An 18,991-nucleotide genomic window follows, 5' to 3' on the forward strand; every position below is an offset into this window, starting at 1 on the left:
GAGAAAACAGTGATGCCAACGTCCAGCTCAGTTCAGTTTGCATACAATGGCGTCAATGCAGGTAGATCAAAAACATTGAATATCAAGTGTCCCCAACTAAGCAAGCCAAAAGGCGACAGCGGCAAGGAACCCAAACTCCAACTGGTGACAAAAATGGAGAAAAACACCTTAGGAGAAACCAGGCTTAGTCGGGGGGCCAGTTCCCCTCTGGCCAACAACGAACAGTGCATGATTATGATTCAGGCAGCGTTACAAGTCATAAGTCAGATTGGGAGCGCAACAATCAAAATATTTAATCCAGTTCCATCTAGTTGAAGATCGGATTCATCACGCTGGTATGGAAATGATTTTGTTGAAGATATAATGACTCAATTTCAGCTGAAACTTCAGGGATGCATGGTCGTGTCTAGGCACAGGTCCTCCATCTGATCTGGATACGGCCCAGATCCAGCTGACTACGGTAGACTTCGGGATAAACAGAGAGACTAATATTAGCATGGATGCCATTCTTCTTCTGATGTAACGAGTACATCGGATGTTCCCGGTTCTGGCTGACCTAATTTATGCAGCCTAACAATCCTTTAACAGATGTGAAAATATAAATTGATAATTTGTTATGTGTTGTGTATGCCAGGTTAAAGAGATGCGTTTTTAGTCTAGATTTCTGACAGAGTGTGTCTGCTTCTCGAACAATGCTAGGAAGATTGTTCCAAAGTTTAGGTGCCAAATAGGAGAAGGATCTACCGCCTGCAGTTGATTTTGATATTCTAGAAAACTGACCACAATTCTGAGATCGCAATAGACATGAAGGACTATAATGCGTTAAGAGCTCGCTCAGGTACTGGGGAGCTAAACCATTTAGTGATTTGTAAATAATTAGCAAGATCTTAAAATCAATACAATGTTTAATAGGGAGCCAATGCAGTGTTGACAGAACCAGGCTAATATGGTCATACTTCCTGGTTGTAGTAAGAACTCTAGCTGCTGAATTTTGTACCAGCTGTAGATTGTTTATCAAGCGAGCAGGGCAACCACCCAGTAGAGCATTACAGTAATCTAGCCTTGAGGTCATGAATGCATTAACTAACTGTTCCGCATTTGTCATTGAGAGCATATGTCGTAGTTTAGACATTATTTTAAGATGGAAGAATGCGGTTTTACATATGCTAGAAATGTGTCTTTCAAATGAAAGATTGGTATCAAAGAGCACACCCAGGTTCCTAACTGATGAAGACTTAACAGAGCAGCCATCAAGTGTTAGACAGTATTCTAGGTTATTACGTGCAGAGGTTTTTGGTCCAATAATTAGAATCTCTGTTTTTTCAGAATTAAGTAGTAGGAAATTACTAGTCATCCAAAAGCGGACTTTGTTGACCCTCATCTCAGCAAGGTTAAGCCAGAGATGGTACTCCTGGACCACCATGGTGGACATCTGGCAAAGAGCCTGTGCCGTGACCTTCGTCACTCATAGAGCAAAGTTGGTTGCCGAGCACAGTTCCTGCATCAATCCCGGCTCAGAACTACCCTTATGCAGCTTTTTTAGAGCTTTGGCCTCATGGACCTGCAGGATGGGCATGCAGGGTGGAGGTGGCCTGTCCAGCAGCACTGTAAGCCTTTGCTGTTAGAGACGAAGTGAACTTACAGGCCCCTGATGGGAGTCTGGGATGATTCTGCCAGGTGGCGGTATTTTGCAGACATAAATGCACCACAACCGCATGTTTTACCTCTGGAACATCCGTATACCCCCTGCTGTCACACCGCGTCAAGAGCTTTTGAAGCGGGACCTGGCAGTGAATGGTGCCCTCCACGACTTCGTCAGCTCTTCATGCACTTCCGGGAGGAAAGGCACTGCGGCGGGGTGTGGCTATGAGTCATGTTCCGAGCCCAGATACTAATCATCTAGCCGCAAATGCTAGGGACATGGCGGAGGATTCCATTCCAGCCTGATATTTGTGGTGCCCCAGGCAAGCATGGCTGCCAACTCTGCATCAGACTCAGACTGAGCTCCCGCACCCGAGGGTGGGAGTCCAGCTGAGTCCTCAGCGTCGGAAGGCACAAGCCTAGCCTCTGAAGCTGCTATCAATAGTTTGTCCTCATCCAGAGCCCCAAATGAGAAATCAGGTGTGAAATGTTACGCAGTCAAAGTCATTTGGGAACTCCGCCGGAGGCAATGTTCAAGAAGAGGAACGGGAGGCCTGTGGTATTGCTCAGGCAGAAACACTGCCATTGCCCTCATATCACCCTCAGAGCTAGCCGCCGAAGCTTTGCGCATTGCAGAAGGATTGGGACGAGCAACTGGGGTGACCCTTACCAGAAAAGAGAGTCCTGATCACAACGTTGCCAATGTCATGTTCTCGCAATGAGGACATGAGCCATGCACAAACGTTGTCTCAGCGTGGGTGAGATGCAAACACTTAAGATAGCGATAGTGACCGCCCAAGGCTGAAAGATATTGACCGCATCTAGAAACACATAGGCGGAAAGGCATCTTTAAAAAGATGCTCTCTGTCTGTGCTCGCTTTTTTAGATGAAAGCTGCTCTCTTATGTTGCTGAAGCACCCCGGGGGAACTCTGTGCACTTATCTATGCACTGCTTGGAGACAGACCACTGAAATATACCGTAACACCAGCAACTCGCTTCTTCCATGACACTTGCTCCGCTCTGAAGAACAAATCTGATGTAGGTCCAGGGGAGTGCCATGCAAATTCCACTTGCCAATTCTCATTGGCCTCAAAGTATCAGAGGTGTTTGGGGCTTTCAGTGCTACCCCTAGTGTAAGAAACCATGTCGAAGTGACTGACTGATAAGGAAACATATTTTGTGTCTGTTTCACACTAACCGGGATGATGATGGACAGAGTAGTGCAGACAGGGGTAATGCTGCTCAAGTTGCTGTTGGGGGTCCAGAGAAATGAGGCTGATCTAGAACCAAATAACAGCCGAGAGACTCTGGTCAAAGGGTCCAGCTCCAGAGTCATTGATACCACAGCACCAAGAGGATCTGAAACAATGGTATGCAAGAATTATTCAGGTCAAACTGATTCTTCATTAGTTTAATATTTTATCTCCATATCTGACTAACTTACCTTGTACATTACCCTTGACAATCTCTTTTAAGGTGATACAGATTGTAACTGTGGCAACAGGGGTGTTGAGACCGAGGGGAACGGAGCAATGAAAGAATTTCTGATGGATGATTGGTGGGTCAACAGTGACATTTATGGGCAAACACATGACAGGCTGAGTCCTGTTAAAATGGGATACAAAATGAAAGGGACTTTTTGACTCACAACTTCATAAGACAATTGACCACTCTGAGTTATGTTCTACCCTTCTCCACATACAGAAAGTATTTAGACTTTCATTCATTTTGGCAGCCTTATGCTAAAATGCTTTATTTTTTTTATTTTTTTTTATTTTATTTATTTATTTATTTTTCAAATCAGTCTACACTCCATACCCCATAATGGCAAAAAACAGATTTGTTATAAATTGGCAAATTTATTAAAATGAAAAAAAAAAACAAAATAACACATGAACATAAATATTAAGACCCTTCACTCAATACATAGTTGAAACACATTTGGCTGTAATTACTTTTTGGGTATGATGCAACAGGCTTTCCACACCTGGATTTGAGAACTTTTTGCCATTCTTCTCTGCAGATTCTCTCAAGCTATGTCAGGTTGGATGCAACCTTTAATGGACAGCCATTTTCAGGTCTCTCTAGAGGTGTTTGATCATGTTTAAATTTGGTCTCTGGCTGGGCCACTCAAAGGCATCCACTGAGATGTCCTGAATCAAGTCTTGTCTTGGCTGTATGTTTAGGGTCATTGTCCTTTTGGAAAGTCCAGCCCAGTCTGAGGTCTTGAGCACTTTAAACCTGTTTTCATTAAGGATATCTCTGTATTTTGTAGCTTTCCTTCCACCCTGACCAGTTGCCCAGATGAAAAACACCCCTACAGTGTGTACTGATCCTCTTCTCCCCTGACTGCCCAGTATGACTGGATGGCCAGCTCTCGGAAGAGTTCTGGTTGTTCCAAAATTTCTTCCAATTAAGAATTAGGGAGGCCACTTTGCTTTCGGGAACCAATGCAGCAGAATTTTTTTAGCATTGCTTATATCTGTGCCTTGACACAATCCTGTCTCTGAGCTAGAGGTCTGCTACCCGTTAGGTCCCGAAGAACTTGTGGGTTTTGGGTCGGGTTCGGGTCAATGTTTCATAAATATCTTCGGGTTTATAACTAAGAAAAAATTCATCATAGTCACTCCTCGTGTTTGATGGATAAAAGGTGATCCAGGGGATAGCACAAAATTATAGGCTACATAAATCTCTAAAATTACTACGCAATCGTGTGTGTGTGAAGTAAATGAGTGTAAACTGAGCACAGCGCAAATCAAATAGCTGTGCTGCTGTTTGTGTCTCTCAGAAATCAGAGATTTGTCAAGACTCATTAAAATAGCCTACTGCATCATAAACATTTTCTACTATTTGATATGTATATTTAAATGTTTTAAACCTTGAGAGACAATATGATAGACGATATGATACACAAATGAGTGAAAATGCACAGCGCGTTTGTAAATCAAATAGCCGCATTTCTCTCGTGTCTCTCAGAAAACAGCTTTGTTAAAAGTAGGCTGCTATTGTCACAGGTTCAGGGTGTGACACCGGCTCTTCCTGTTGTTTGTCTTGTCCTGTCATTTTTTTGCAGCTCGTGATTGGAGTATCAGCGCTACGGTGCTTAATCACGAGCTGATCTCCCACACCTGTCGCTCGTTCCCTCTACCCTTTATGTGCCCAGCTGTGTCTATCCCTTGTTGTCAGTTGATCACTTCATGTCGCGTGGACGTTACATGTCGGTACTGCATTTTGGTTTGTGTTTTACCTGTTTGATTTTGTGTTCAGGACCCGTAGACGAGGAGTTTCTAGCAAGTTAGATTCTCTTGTTGGGCTCGTGCTCGTCTTCCGCTGGGTCGTCCTGTCTCCTGCTTTCTCGGTGGTCTCTCCTGCCTGTGTGTCAGCTGTCGTGTGCGCAAGACACAGCGAGAGCCACCAAACAGTTTCCTCAAACTGTCACCAGTTACTTTGACTATTATTTTTGGTGTCTCAGGTTTCACCCTGAATAAACTTGTTCTTTTGTTCACCGCAACTTGAGTCCTCCTTTCATTCACCGCCCGACAGAATCAACTGACCACGATGGACTCAGCGAACGAACTAGAGTTACGACAAGCTATTGCTCAACAGGGCATTCTGTTAGGACGGCAGCAGGAGGAGTTGTCAGCTTCTCATCATGCCATGACGGAGATGTCACGCCAGCTAGCCGAGGTTACCCGGCGGCTCGAACGGCTTCAGCCCCATCCTCCCGTGGTTCCCACTACACCAGGTCTACCTGACACTGAGGTGGCAAACCCCCGCCGATCTGAACCCCGCCTTAACCCACCTGCTCCATATTCTGGTGAGCCCAACTCATGTCGCTCATTTCTGTCACAGTGCTCATTGACTTTTTCACTACAGCCTTCCTGCTTCTTGACGGAGAAGTCGAAGGTAGCCTTCGTCATCATGCACCTGGCCGGGCTTGCAAGAGAGTGGGGAACAGCTATGTGGGACAATGAGCATGATTGCTGCAGGTCATACGAGGATTTCTCAGCGGAGCTTCGCAAGGTATTTGACCGTTCGTCACTGGGCACCGAGGCGGCACGGGCATTGTCGCTGTTACAACAGGGGGCTCGGTCCGTATCGGAATATTCGATCGAGTTCCGTACACTCGCAGCATCCTGTGGGTGGAATTCGAAGGCACAGTGGGACCATTTTCTCCATGGCTTAGCTGAGTACATTAAGGATGAGATTTACTCGCTGGAATTACCCCCCGCGCTTGACGGACTGGTGGACCTCGCTATCCGGGTTGACAACCAGATTTCCATTCGTTCCCAGCATCGAAGGGCGGGGTTTCCTCACAGATCCGTCAGCAACGCACAGAGCACGGGAGTGGTTACATCACAACAGTCCGGCCTATCTGAGGAGGAACCCATGCAGATCGGGAGAGCTCATCTGACTGTCGCAGAGCGGCATCATCGCCTCGCCAATAACTTGTGCCTCTACTGCGGGGAGGCGGGGCACATGGCTGCGGGTTGTCCCTTAAAGGGCGACGCTCATCCTTCAGAGGACGACGCACGGTGAGCGTTACTAACACGCTACTGCCGTCTGGTGGTCGATCCACACTCCCGGCTTTATTGCAGTTCGGAGGGGCGGCCCACCGAGTGTCAGCTTTAATTGATTCTGGGGCGGAGGGTGATTTTATGGATATAGGACTGGCTGAGCACTTGGGCATCTCACACTCTCTCTTGGCTGAGCCAATTTCAGCCAGAACACTTTGTGGTACCCCCCTCACAAGGATTACTCATTCCACAAGGCTTATTAGCCTCACCATTTCCGGGAATCATGCTGAGGAGATTCGATTCCTATTGATTCATTCTCCTTCTGCTCCAGTGGTTTTGGGGCACACTTGGCTGGTTAAGCACAACCCTCACATCGACTGGGCTCTTAATTCCGTATTGGCGTGGAGCCCATTCTGTTTGTCTCAGTGTTTGGTGTCTGCTTCTTTCCCATTAATGTCTGTTTCTGTGTTACAGGAGGAACCGGTGAGCCTGGCGGGTGTACCAGAGGCTTACCATGATTTGAGGGCGGTGTTCAGTAGGTCCCGAGCTTCATCTCTTCCTCCGCACCGCCCGTACGACTGTGCGATAGAATTATTACCTGGCACTTCTCCACCCAAGGGGCGCCTTTATTCGCTCTCCGGTCCTGAGAGGGAGGCCATGGAGAGATACATCAGCGATTCTCTATTAGCCGGTATAATACGTCCTTCTTCCTCTCCGGCCGGGGCGGGGTTCTTCTTCGTGGGGAAGAAGGATGGATCATTGCGTCCCTGTATAGATTACCGGGGGCTGAATGACATCACGGTAAAGAATAGCCACCCTTTGCCGTTGATGTCTTCAGCATTCGAACTCTTGCAGGGAGCAACCATCTTTACGAAGTTGGACTTACGCAATGCTTACCACCTGGTTCGGATTAGGAGGGGGGATGAGTGGAAGACCGCTTTTAATACCCCTACAGGTCACTTCGAATATTTGGTCATGCCCTTTGGACTCTCAAACTCCCCAGCGGTCTTCCAGGCACTCGTAAATGACGTGCTCAGAGACATGGTCGACCGGTTTGTATTTGTTTATCTCGACGACATCCTGATCTTCTCCCAGAACGAGCGCGACCATGTTCAGCACGTCAGGCGAGTGTTACAGCGGCTACTCGAGAATCGTTTATTCGCTAAAGTGGAGAAGTGTGAGTTTCACGCGCGGTCGGTTCCGTTCCTGGGTTTCGTTCTGTCGCCTGAAGGCATCCGAATGGATCCGGGGAAGGTAAAGGCGGTTGCTGATTGGCCCACCCCAGAGAATCGTAAGGCGGTCCAGCGATTTCTGGGGTTCGCCAATTTTTACCGACGATTCATTCGGAACTTTAGCCAGGTCGCCCTGCCACTGACGAATCTCACCTCCACACGAATTCGTTTCTGTTGGTCAACGCAGGCTCAGAAGGCGTTTGAGCAACTAAAGCGCCGCTTTGTTTCGGCCCCGATTCTCACTAATCCTGACCCGTCTCGTCAATTCATTGTGGAGGTGGATGCATCAGAGGTAGGAGTGGGAGCGATTTTGTCTCAGAGGTCACCTTCGGACGACAGAGTACACCCATGCGCATTCTTTTCTCATCGTCTCACTCCTTCGGAACGGAATTACGACATCGGGAATAGAGAGTTACTGGCTGTCAAGTTGGCATTGGAGGAGTGGCGTCACTGGTTAGAGGGCGCGGGGGTTCCATTCTTAGTTTGGACCGACCACAAGAACTTAGAATATATTCGGTCCGCGAGGAGGCTAAATTCTCGGCAGGCTCGCTGGGCATTATTCTTCGGCCGGTTTGTGTTTAACATCTCCTATCGCCCCGGTAGTAAGAACGGTAAGCCCGATGCGCTCTCACGGATTTTTGAGGCTGAGGCTAGTCCCACTTCCCCGGTGACCATTGTGGCCCCCAGTCAGGTGGTCGCAGCGGTTACCTGGGGAGTGGAGTCCAGGGTACGTGAGGCGTTACACGACGTCACGATTCCCGCGGGGTGCCCAGTGGGTCTACTGTTCGTGCCGGAGTCGGTCCGAACTGGCGTTCTTCAGTGGGGTCACTCATCCGGTCTAGCTTGCCACCCGGGAGCGGCTCGAACGTGTGCGTTAATCAGGCAGCGGTTCTGGTGGCCCTCGCTGGCGCAGGATACTCGGAAGTTCGTATCTGCCTGTCCGGCGTGTGCGGTGGGTAAGGGCTCTAATCGACCCTCGGCAGGGCTACTCCGACCGCTGTCAATCCCTTCAAGACCCTGGTCACACATAGCCATGGACTTTGTCACGGGCCTACCCCCGTCTAGTGGCAATACCGTGGTTCTTACCGTGGTGGACAGGTTCTCGAAGGCGGTTCATTTTGTTCCCCTCCCCAAACTACCCTCAGCGAGGGAGACAGCGGTCATTGTCTTAGACCACGTTTTTCGCATTCATGGCCTCCCGGTGGACGTGGTTTCTGACAGGGGTCCCCAGTTTGTGTCAAGGTTTTGGACAGAATTCTGTCGACAGCTGGGGGCGACAGCGAGCCTATCTTCCGGTTATCACCCGCAGACGAACGGTCAGGCTGAGCGAGCCAACCAGGACTTAGAGAGAGTCCTGCGCTGTGTGGCGTCGGCAGAGCCGTCTACTTGGAGTTCCAGGTTAACCATGGTCGAGTACGCACATAACTCACTCCCTGTCTCGTCTACGGGATTATCACCCTTCCAGTGTTGTTTAGGCTACCAGCCCCCATTATTTCCCTCCCAAGAATCCGATGCCATTGTTCCATCCGCGCATTCGTTCATTCAGAGGTGCCTTCGTACGTGGAGGCTCGCCAGAGAAGCCCTTTCACGGACTGGCGAGAGGAACAAGGCGTCAGCGGATCGTCACCGTTCTAAGCCCCCACTTTACGTGTGTGGTCAAAGGGTTTGGCTGTCAGCCCAGGACATTCCCCTCAAGCTTCCCGCACGTAAACTGGGACCCAAATTCATTGGACCGTACATCATAACCAAGGTGCTTAACCCGGTGACGGTTCGACTTAAATTACCGCCCCAATTTAAGAGAATTCACCCGGTGTTCCATGTTTCCAAGATCAAGCCCGTTATTCGCTCCCCACTTCAGCCCCAGACCTCTGCTCCGCTGCCTCCCAGACTCATCGAGGGGTTGCCTGCCTACACGGTAAGGCGACTTCTTGATGTGAGGCGGAGGGGCAGAGGCCATCAATATCTGGTAGACTGGGAGGGTTATGGTCCGGAGGAGAGATGCTGGATTCCAGCTCGGGACGTGCTGGACCGCGCTCTTATTGACCAATTCCATCGGCGTCATGGTGAGTCCTCTGGGGACGCCAGGAGGCGTCCCTGAGGGGGGGGGGTTCTGTCACAGGTTCAGGGTGTGACACCGGCTCTTCCTGTTGTTTGTCTTGTCCTGTCATTTTTTTGCAGCTCGTGATTGGAGTATCAGCGCTACGGTGCTTAATCACGAGCTGATCTCCCACACCTGTCGCTCGTTCCCTCTACCCTTTATGTGCCCAGCTGTGTCTATCCCTTGTTGTCAGTTGATCACTTCATGTCGCGTGGACGTTACATGTCGGTACTGCATTTTGGTTTGTGTTTTACCTGTTTGATTTTGTGTTCAGGACCCATAGACGAGGAGTTTCTAGCAAGTTAGATTCTCTTGTTGGGCTCGTGCTCGTCTTCCGCTGGGTCGTCCTGTCTCCTGCTTTCTCGGTGGTCTCTCCTGCCTGTGTGTCAGCTGTCGTGTGCGCAAGACACAGCGAGAGCCACCAAACAGTTTCCTCAAACTGTCACCAGTTACTTTGACTATTATTTTTGGTGTCTCAGGTTTCACCCTGAATAAACTTGTTCTTTTGTTCACCGCAACTTGAGTCCTCCTTTCATTCACCGCCCGACAGCTATCAACTAAGACACTACATCATACACATTTTCTACCACTTGTGTCTATTTAAATGTTTTTAAACCTTGTATCATATGGTCTTGTCGTTTCAACCAAAAAATAGCTCAGCAGTTACGTGAAGTGTAGGTCTTACAAAGCTGTGGCTTATGGCAAGAATACCGGTACATCTCTATACAGCGACAGATTTCAGGTTCAGGTCGGGTTCGGCTTAAACTTTAAGAGTACCAGTCGGGTTCGGATCGGGTCAAGCAATCTCGTGTACGGGCCAGGTTCGGGCTTCAGTTTAACGCCCATGCAGACCGCTACTCTGAGCTTTGCAGGAAATTCCATTGACCTCATGCCTTGCTTTTGCTTTGATATGCGTTTTCACCTGTTAGACCTTATATATAGGTATGTGCCTTTCCAAATGCCCAAATGTCAAATGAATGGACTCCAGGTAAAGTGCAAAAACATCTCCAAGAAGATTCTAAATGGAATGCACCTGAGCCAAATTTTCAGCATCAAACGGTCTAAATACTTAGGTAATTGTGACATTTCAGTTTTTTTCTTTAAAAAAAATGCATCATGTGATTCAGTTACAACAAAACAAAAGAAACAATAAGGACTAAATCTCCAAAAACATCTTGCCCTGCATTCCATAAAGAAACCAGACGGCTCAGTGCCGACTCATTTTCCACAAATTCTTTTCCATGAATTGTAATGTGTGCAAAGGATTATGGGTGATTTACTTGATGCTTCCTTCAAAATATGCAGAATGAAGAAAGCAAAACAAAGGCTACTTCCCAACCATCCTTCAAATCACCATGCACATTCTGGGAGTCAACATGCAGAGGTTCTTATCAGTCTGCCAGGAAAGACTACACACACTTTCACATATTTCTTTAGTATTGTCAAATTGAATATTGAATAGTATGAATTCAAATACAGTATCACTGTATTACTTATTACTTACTCTATTATTGTGGCATCCTCTACTTATCCACCACTAAACAAAATTACAGTTTTTTTTCAACTGCTTACACACAAAATCCTTACTTGTCACACAATTTCTGAAACCTGACACTCAAACACCAGAACCACACACCAAATCTGCAAAGCCATACACTAATTATTGGCCTTCGACTCAGTTTTCAATTTTATAAAACACTTTTTGCAAAACACAACACACAATTCTCTATGTAACACAAAAATCTAACAGGAAGTATCTTGATTTCCTTTTTTAAACACAACCATTTTTTTCTGTCCAATTACACATGGTTGATGTATTTCTTTTTGTACTCTGTAATAATGTATCCACAACCATGAATGTTTACAGTAAAAAAATAAATAGTTTGGTTTCAATCTTGCTTTCATGTTTACCATGAATTTTTCAACATCTCTCTCCCAATTACTTTCAATCTTGTACAGATATGTTCATAGGAGCTCATGAAAGAAGAGCTTTAGGTTTTGAATAACTGTAATATTATGGCAAAGATGTTTGCAACGTAAGATAAATGTTTGCGTTTGAGATGTGTTTGTGATATTTTGAATGCAGTGCTTCATTTTGCAAGAGATGTTAGGCATTTTGCATTTTGTGTGTGCAATTCTTGGATTTGTGTGTGAAGTTTTGGAAAAAAAAAAAGGCAAAGTTTTGAAAATGTGTGCAAGCAGTTGAAAAAAACTATAAAATGAACTGTGATTGGTCTTTACATGGCATTTTCTTTACTAAGTTGGCAAGAATAAGCTGCAAAATATATAAACACATGCAAGCACACACACTTGCCTTAGTACTGTAACTGCACCTCTAGAGCCAACCACTATATCAGTGAGATCGTCTGAGGTCAGATCCCCTGCAGAGTGAAGAGCGACTCCGAAATACTGTAGGTCACCGCCCACAGCTGCTCCACTCAGTCTCTACGTCAAAAACAGAAAAAGAGACATATTAAGAAAAGGCATTTCTATATTTTAGGCTTGTAAAGCAACTTAGTGAAACCTTATGAAGCAGAAGTGTTCTCTTAGTCATAATCGTCAATAATTATGGTCATAATTATAACACATAATGCCAGACACTTGGTGTCACACTTGACCGCTCAGTGGTGCTATAACCATAGATTTTCATGGATGATATCATGTTGTTATGGAATGGACGCATCACAGCTCGTTTTCATGAGTAGCAGTCAACTGCGCCATGTGGAAATTAAAAAATACTATCAATAAGATTTTTAAAAATCACATTCACATAACCACATGTAGTAAATGTAAGCATTCGTGTAAGCATTTGTTTAGAATGAATTCAAAAAGAACATTAAATGTCAAAATTGTGTTAACTTTTTCATTGACTGTGGTTTAATGCAATACTAATACCTCGTATTTCTTTTTAAAAATATTTCTTAATAGGCCTATGTATTGTGTTATTTTCTTCTTGTAATAAAGTAAAAAAAAAAAAAAAAAAGAAATGTGAATTATATAGGCTTCAAATAATACATCTTTGGTGAAATGTGCATTTAATGATCAGAAAATGATCTTTGTTATTAATTCTCTGTCATTTTTATTAGTATTAGGCTGTGTTTATTTTTAATTCATACTTAATGATAACAACATTGTAAATATTTGCTCTTAACCGATGTTGGGTGACAGTCTTTGTTTTACCGTTCTTTGTGCTTAAGAAACAGCAGATTGGTCAAGCATTCGGTTTTGTGAATCACTCATGAAACTGAGATGACTGACAACGATAACCAAAGCATAAATGATAAAGCAACGAAAGAAAAGCAACAAATTTTAAAACAGATCTGTACGCCATCAGACAAATCAGTGTTGGCTGAATATGTTTATTACAGCTTTAAAAAGACTTAAAACATTTTTGTTGATTAAATGACTAAAAAATAAAATAATAATTGCCTACTAACTAGGCTAAACAGTATTGCTTTATTGTCAAGGTTTATAAAGTCTCAGGACAGCCTATTTATTTATTACAGGTGTTAATTCCCTGTGTGATTTTATGTAAAATGAGGAATACAGAATCTTATTCTTGCGATATTTTACATTTGTATTGCCGAATAAGTGCTTTGTACTATTAAAAAAGAAAATAGTACAAGCAAAAAGTTAAGAACAAAAGTTTTTTTTTTTCGTCTCTCTCACTGACGTTCTGGATTTCTTTCAGCAATTTTCTTTGTCTCCCTCGCTGACGCACGATTGCATCCCCACCGTGCAACTACTAAACTCTCCCAACCCTCATATGAGCATCTGAGGCTGACTAAAAACAAGAGAAGTCGCAAAATTCAGACTTAAATTGCTATTCTATTAACCTAAAGTGTATGGATAATGAAGGAATTAGCCTAAATCATTTACATGTCGTAGTATTTTTTAAATAAAAGTTTATTAATTGTTAAATATTTCATTATTCAATAATTGAAGAATTCAAACAGAATCAGATGCATTGCTTGATCAGATTTACTCCGTTTTACTATGCCAGCTTTTCCCATGCAAATGAAATGGTACAGACCCACACTTTGTCACCCAGGCTGCAGACACTTCACATACTCTCCATGAACAATTTTTTTAACCCCATAAATTAGCCTAAATTTTACAGGGATCCTATTATTTATTAATTTTTACAGAACTGCTGTTTGTTATACAAATGTAAATTCAGTCTGTTGGATAATATTTGTTGCTTGGTGTGAAATGGAAATTCATGGTAATTTTATAGCCTATAAATGTAAGCAAAAAAAATTATGGTGTAACAAGTAAACACGTTTCAGAATTGCAGGACACACATCTCAGTAGCCTGTGTTTTTTCGGGATTTGAACATTTAGGTTTCTGTCCAACGCTCTACCACTCTACTACAAATTGACTTTCCATGAAATGCCCAGAACAGAAGTTCTCATTTCCAGCAGTAGCCAGCGCATCTGCGCACATGAAAGAGGAGCGCTCTTCATTCCTCTCATTTCGCAATAGTAAAAATAATCAGCTCATTGCGCATAATTTGTAAAGGAAATTTCTGGCACTGACTGTGAGATAGATGGTTTTGTGGTGTATTTTTTATGTTTATTAAAATACAGTGAAATTTTCACTGTAATAACTACAATGTCTTTTTGAATTCGTTCTGAATTACGAGGACGTTTTATTGGGATATTTCGTCCCTGCATTTTAATTCCACTGTAGTTGAATTGTGCCTGCCTTTTAGCCTATTTTAATCGTTTCTTCGTTTTTCAAATTATAAGAACTTAATAGCCTAACAATGTTCTCACATTTTTAGTAGGCAACAAAGAAACATTTAATAAAAAGTGATCAACTATTTCTTAATTCATTTACAAAGAAACGGTTTAATAAACAAATATGATCAACAATTTCTTAATTCAAGGACACTTTATTTTTCTGCATGTTATGCGCAGTTCTCTGTGTTGTACAGGAATAAATGTTTCAATGTGCATGCCTGACCTGTTGAAATACATCTTCGTCAGGCGTGATTATGATGATTCCTGCAGGCACGCTTCTTTGAATTTAAAGAGGTCCTATTCTGTTTTTTTTTTTACTTTTTCAACTTTAGTTAGTGTGTAATGTTTGAGCATAAAAAAGATCTGCAAAGTTACAAAGTCCACTCCAAAGAGAGTTATTTCCTTTAACAAACACTTTTCAAGAACCACAACAAACGGCTTGTTGAGACTACAATGCGCCTTTTCCGGATCTTGTGAAGTCACATTGTCACTCATTTAAATAATCCCCGCCCACGGAATACACAAAAAAAAGGGGCGAGGCATGGTTGAGCTGTGTTAGAGAAGACAAAGAATCCCTGCTTTACTACCATGTTGTTGCCATGTCGAAGAGACACTGTTTTTCTTCCTAAGGCAGATGAACTTAGAAAACATTAGAGTTGCCCTTGACTAAAAATTTTTCTGGTTGACTAGTAGTCATTTATTTTAAGCGTTAGTTGACTAATCGCACGTTTATTAAAAACAACAACAACAACAACATCTAAATCATAATGAGCCTTTAATGCCTAAGTATCCTAATCAGCATTGAAGCGCACACATTAAGCGCACACATTAAGCTAGCCACAGCGCACTGGCAGATGTAATGATTGTGAATGCGTCAGGGAAAAACAGAAAGGATACTGCTTTAACATTTCAATAATTAATTGATAATCTAGTGTTCCCTTTCGAAAGGGAACTCGCTCTGCGTTTGAAACGCTATGGGGAACGTCACACGTGACTCGGTGTTCGAAAGCCAACTATCCAACAACTCTAATCCCTATAGGCTGGCGATAGCCTATGACGTCATATGCCGCGACCCGGAAGTATAAAAGGAGCACCTGGGGAAGCAGTCAGTATCTCATCGTCTTTCGGGACTGTTTGTGTCTTGCCACTATCATTGAACAAGCTTGCTACGGTAAGAGTTTACTATGTCTGAGGACAAGGGAAAACATTTCAGGAAGTGTGCTGATCCGTGTCCGAGATTCTTGATGCCGGAAGACACACACAACCTGTGCGTTCACTGTCTGGGGGAAGAACACACACGGACAGTGCTTGAGGGCGCTGTCTGTGCAAATTGTGAGCGTTTCCCTATGAAAACGCTTCATTCCTGACTGGCCCTCTTCTCGAGGGAAGGGGCGTCGACATCTGCGCCTGGTGGGTCTGGCCCTGCTCGTGCTGAGGCAGAGCGGCGGCTGCATTCATGGGGCTCGCAGATGGAGCTCGCCGCGGAGTTTGAGAGAGGTGTTAATGTCTCTCAGCCTCTGGCGGCGACTGGAGGGGATGAGCTCCTGGATGACGATGATGACGAGCGAGTGTTCTTCTGGCAGCTAGCCCCCGAGAGCAGGAGATGGCGGTGGAGTTAGAAGCAAATGAGACCGCTTCTTTCTCCAGGCCTTCTTGCCCAGCGTACGCTGAGTTACTGGAGGTTATGGAGTGCGCTGCGGGCAGACTGCAGCTGCCGTGGGAGCACGTAAGGAAGGAGACCGTACGCAGAAGACTGGACGAACGGTTTCTTTCTGACCATAACCCAATAACTCCGGTGAGCTTTCCATTCCTTTCAGATCTCCATGTAGAGTTCGAGAAGTCATGGAAGAGCCCGTACTCGGCGAGAATACATCCACATCAGCGGGGAAATTTCGCTGATGTGGAGGGATTACGCCAGCATGGGTATGTGTCGATGCTGCCCATTGACGAGACGTTCGCAAACTATCTCGTCACGGGCAGTGCATTCCTGCCGTCTAGACCCCTTAAGATGACATCTCGTCTGAACGGCAGGGCGTACGCTGCAGAGGGTCAGGCTGGCACGGCTTTGCAGACTATGGCGGTGTTACAAGCCTACCAGGCTGACTTGCTGAAGGATCTGGATCAGGGGCAGGGTTTGTCCCCTGATGCGGTAGCTGAGCTGCGCTGCACCACAGATCTCGCTCTCTGGGCCACCAAGCAGATGGCCGCCTCGATTGGTCGATCATGGCGGCCACGGAGAGACATCTGTGGCTGAACATGGAGGACATTGAGGAGAAAGAGAAGGGCTTTCTCCTCGATGCCCCGGTCTCGCCTTCTGAACTTTTCGGTGGTTCCATTGAGACCGTAGTTGGAAAGTTCAGAGAGGTGAGGGCACGCTCAGCAGCTTATAAGAACTGTATACCGCTCAGATCCGATTCTGGGCCCAGACAGCCGGGAGGCCCTGGCCTGTCTCGAGCCGAGACTCAGAGACAGGGCCAGCGATCCAGTGTTGCCGCTCGAGCGCCTCCTCCACCTCAAAGTAAGTCACAAAAGCGGCGGGATACGAGGAAGAGGCAAGATTTGAGGGAGGTGATCGAACACAGGCGCCAGCAACGCCGGTGATCGATCCCCTCTCTGGTGAGGGCAATATCACATCTACCCTCGCCCCTCTTCCTCGGCCTCCCGGGAGTCCTTAACTAACTGTACATGTTCAGGAGACACCTTTGAACAGTCAGGCTGACGGCTGGGCCCATGATGAAATTTTTCTCTGATGGCCCGCCTTCTGGCTTGATAGTGAAAAGGGTTCTTTTGGCTTCAGAACCTGGATTCTATCCTTCCATCAAAATCTGAAGGAAGAGTCCCTGGTCTTTGAGCCACGGGAAGGTAAGACAAGGTCCCATTCATTATTTAAATGCTTGACCTTGTTTTGTTCCTATGTATGATTATATTTTCCTGAGCATGTAACAGTAAAATATGTTTAAGGGGTTTTTGGGCAAAACTGAAGTGGTTTTCAAGTTGACTAAGCAGGCCACAAAATGGCTGCCGCTTAGTCTCCTTTGAGCTTCTCAGCTAGTTTCAGTGTAGTCTGAGTTGTCACTCACCACTTCAGTTTATATGTTTTGGCGACCTTAATTGGCCGCCTGACATTGTGGCTTGTGAACTTCGCTTTCTTTCTCTTTCCATGAGATTTGGAAGCGAATAACAGGCTTTATTAGGCTTTTGGCGCCTGATAAAGCCTTCCCATAGCTTATTTGGGTTAGAGCTGGTTCCCTGTAGCTTGGTCCCCTTAAATTCACGAGCTGAAGCCACGTGTCATTGGAATGGTAGGCCCCAACAGGCCTCCTTTCTAGTTCACATGTTGGCACAGTTTGTGTTTTTATTCTGCAAACAGGCTGAACGCCACTTGTTGCTGAATTTGTAGGCCCCACAAGGCCTCCTTTTTAGTTGACTTGTTGGCAGGATGCCTGGGAAACCATACCACCTTAGCGGCCACGCCCCACCTTTGACGGATAGGCCCTAATCAGGCCTGTTCATGTTGGGTGGTAGCGTTTTATGTATTCCTATGTTTGTGTATATTTCTCTCCGAGAATTATCTGTATACACTTCCGGTTGGCCAGGGGCCCAGATGATAAATTTAACCTCCTTTGGTTTGGTTATTTATCGTTTTTGGTGCCTAAAACACTGCCACGAGCTGATACCACGTGTCTGTTGAGGTTATAGGCCTGGTTAGGCCTTCCTTAATACGTGTTGGCGTATGTTGTACTCCTCTTGCTTTAAAGAGTAAAAAGGTGCTTTTACTGAGTACACTGCTCATTGGATTGTGTTAGGTGGATTGTCATGCGGGCACTTTTGCAGCCTCTTAATGCTGCCATTGAAGTTGTCTGTCTGCCCCTGGCAAGACAGGTGTTCAGGGTGGCTCCTCCAGGCCACTTTCTGAGTATACTTCTGTTTCACATATAGCTACTATCATGCTGTAGGCCCCTCTTTGGCCTCCATGATTATGTGCCCATTGCATGGTCTACCTGTTAGGTGAGCTTTGTACTTCCCTTTTAGGGTCATGTTTGTAATGGTGCTTAGCTCCCTAAGCTGATCATGGTGGTAGGGCCTCCTCCTAAGATTCAGCCCTAGGCTGGTTTGTGCTCCCCTGTATAAACAGGTGTTTAGTGCACAGCCTCCTCAGTGTGTTAATTAAGCGCTGAGTAGATCCTAGGATGAGCGGATTATACTCCCCCCAATACGAGGGTTTATAGCACTCAGCTGAGTTCTGCTCTCCAGGATGCCCGTCTTTACGCGTGGGTTTGAGTTGTTCCTGCCTTTCTGCAGTCACTCTTACCTGCTGTCTTCTATGAAGAATGCATTATAGAGATTCTGTACTCAGACAGGATTGGCCAAGACTAAGCTTGTCCTATGACAGGCCAGGTCGGCCTCCCTGGTGGCATTGGGGGTGACTTCGTTCCCCTCTAGTGACTGGCCGGGGTTCCTTTCGGTTCCCTTAAAGGGACCACTTTGTCTGCAGAAAAGTCGGTCCCAGATGCCTTTAGCGGTCTTGGTAGGCCTTTCTGTGGAAGGCCTTCTGTGGGCTCAGCTTGGGCTGTTGGCCATAGGGAATGCTGTCACTGACAGCCTGGTGTGACCCGAGGGGGAGCTGCTATGCAGTTTTTTCAAAAAACTGCTTTACTTGTCTCAGCCATTTCATTTGGCATGCACTCTCCTCAAGCATGGCGGCGTGGGTATATCGTTCCCCATAGCATTTTAAACACAGAGCGAGTTCCCTTTC

General features: G+C 45.5%; 1 protein-coding gene across 11 annotated transcripts in view; it reads right to left on the reverse strand.

Annotated features, from left to right (window-relative positions):
• The window catches only part of LOC127512647 (integrin alpha-L-like), a 343,148-nt gene that overhangs the window by 208,429 nt on the left and 115,728 nt on the right, over positions 1-18,991 (reverse strand). For all 11 annotated transcript variants that reach the window (XR_007930234.1, XR_007930232.1, XR_007930231.1 and 8 more), the window contains 3 exons: positions 11,804-11,934; positions 3,087-3,247; positions 2,841-3,001 (listed from right to left, as the gene is read on the reverse strand). Coding sequence is in view for 7 of the 11 variants with exons in the window: in XM_051893749.1 (XP_051749709.1) it covers positions 2,841-3,001; positions 3,087-3,247; positions 11,804-11,934 (453 nt within the window). In the remaining 4 variants the exon portion in view is untranslated. The remainder of the gene's footprint in view (positions 1-2,840; positions 3,002-3,086; positions 3,248-11,803; positions 11,935-18,991) is intronic.

This window comes from Ctenopharyngodon idella, chromosome 5 (genome assembly GCF_019924925.1).
Source record: "Ctenopharyngodon idella isolate HZGC_01 chromosome 5, HZGC01, whole genome shotgun sequence".
Lineage (NCBI taxonomy): Eukaryota > Metazoa > Chordata > Actinopteri > Cypriniformes > Xenocyprididae > Ctenopharyngodon > Ctenopharyngodon idella.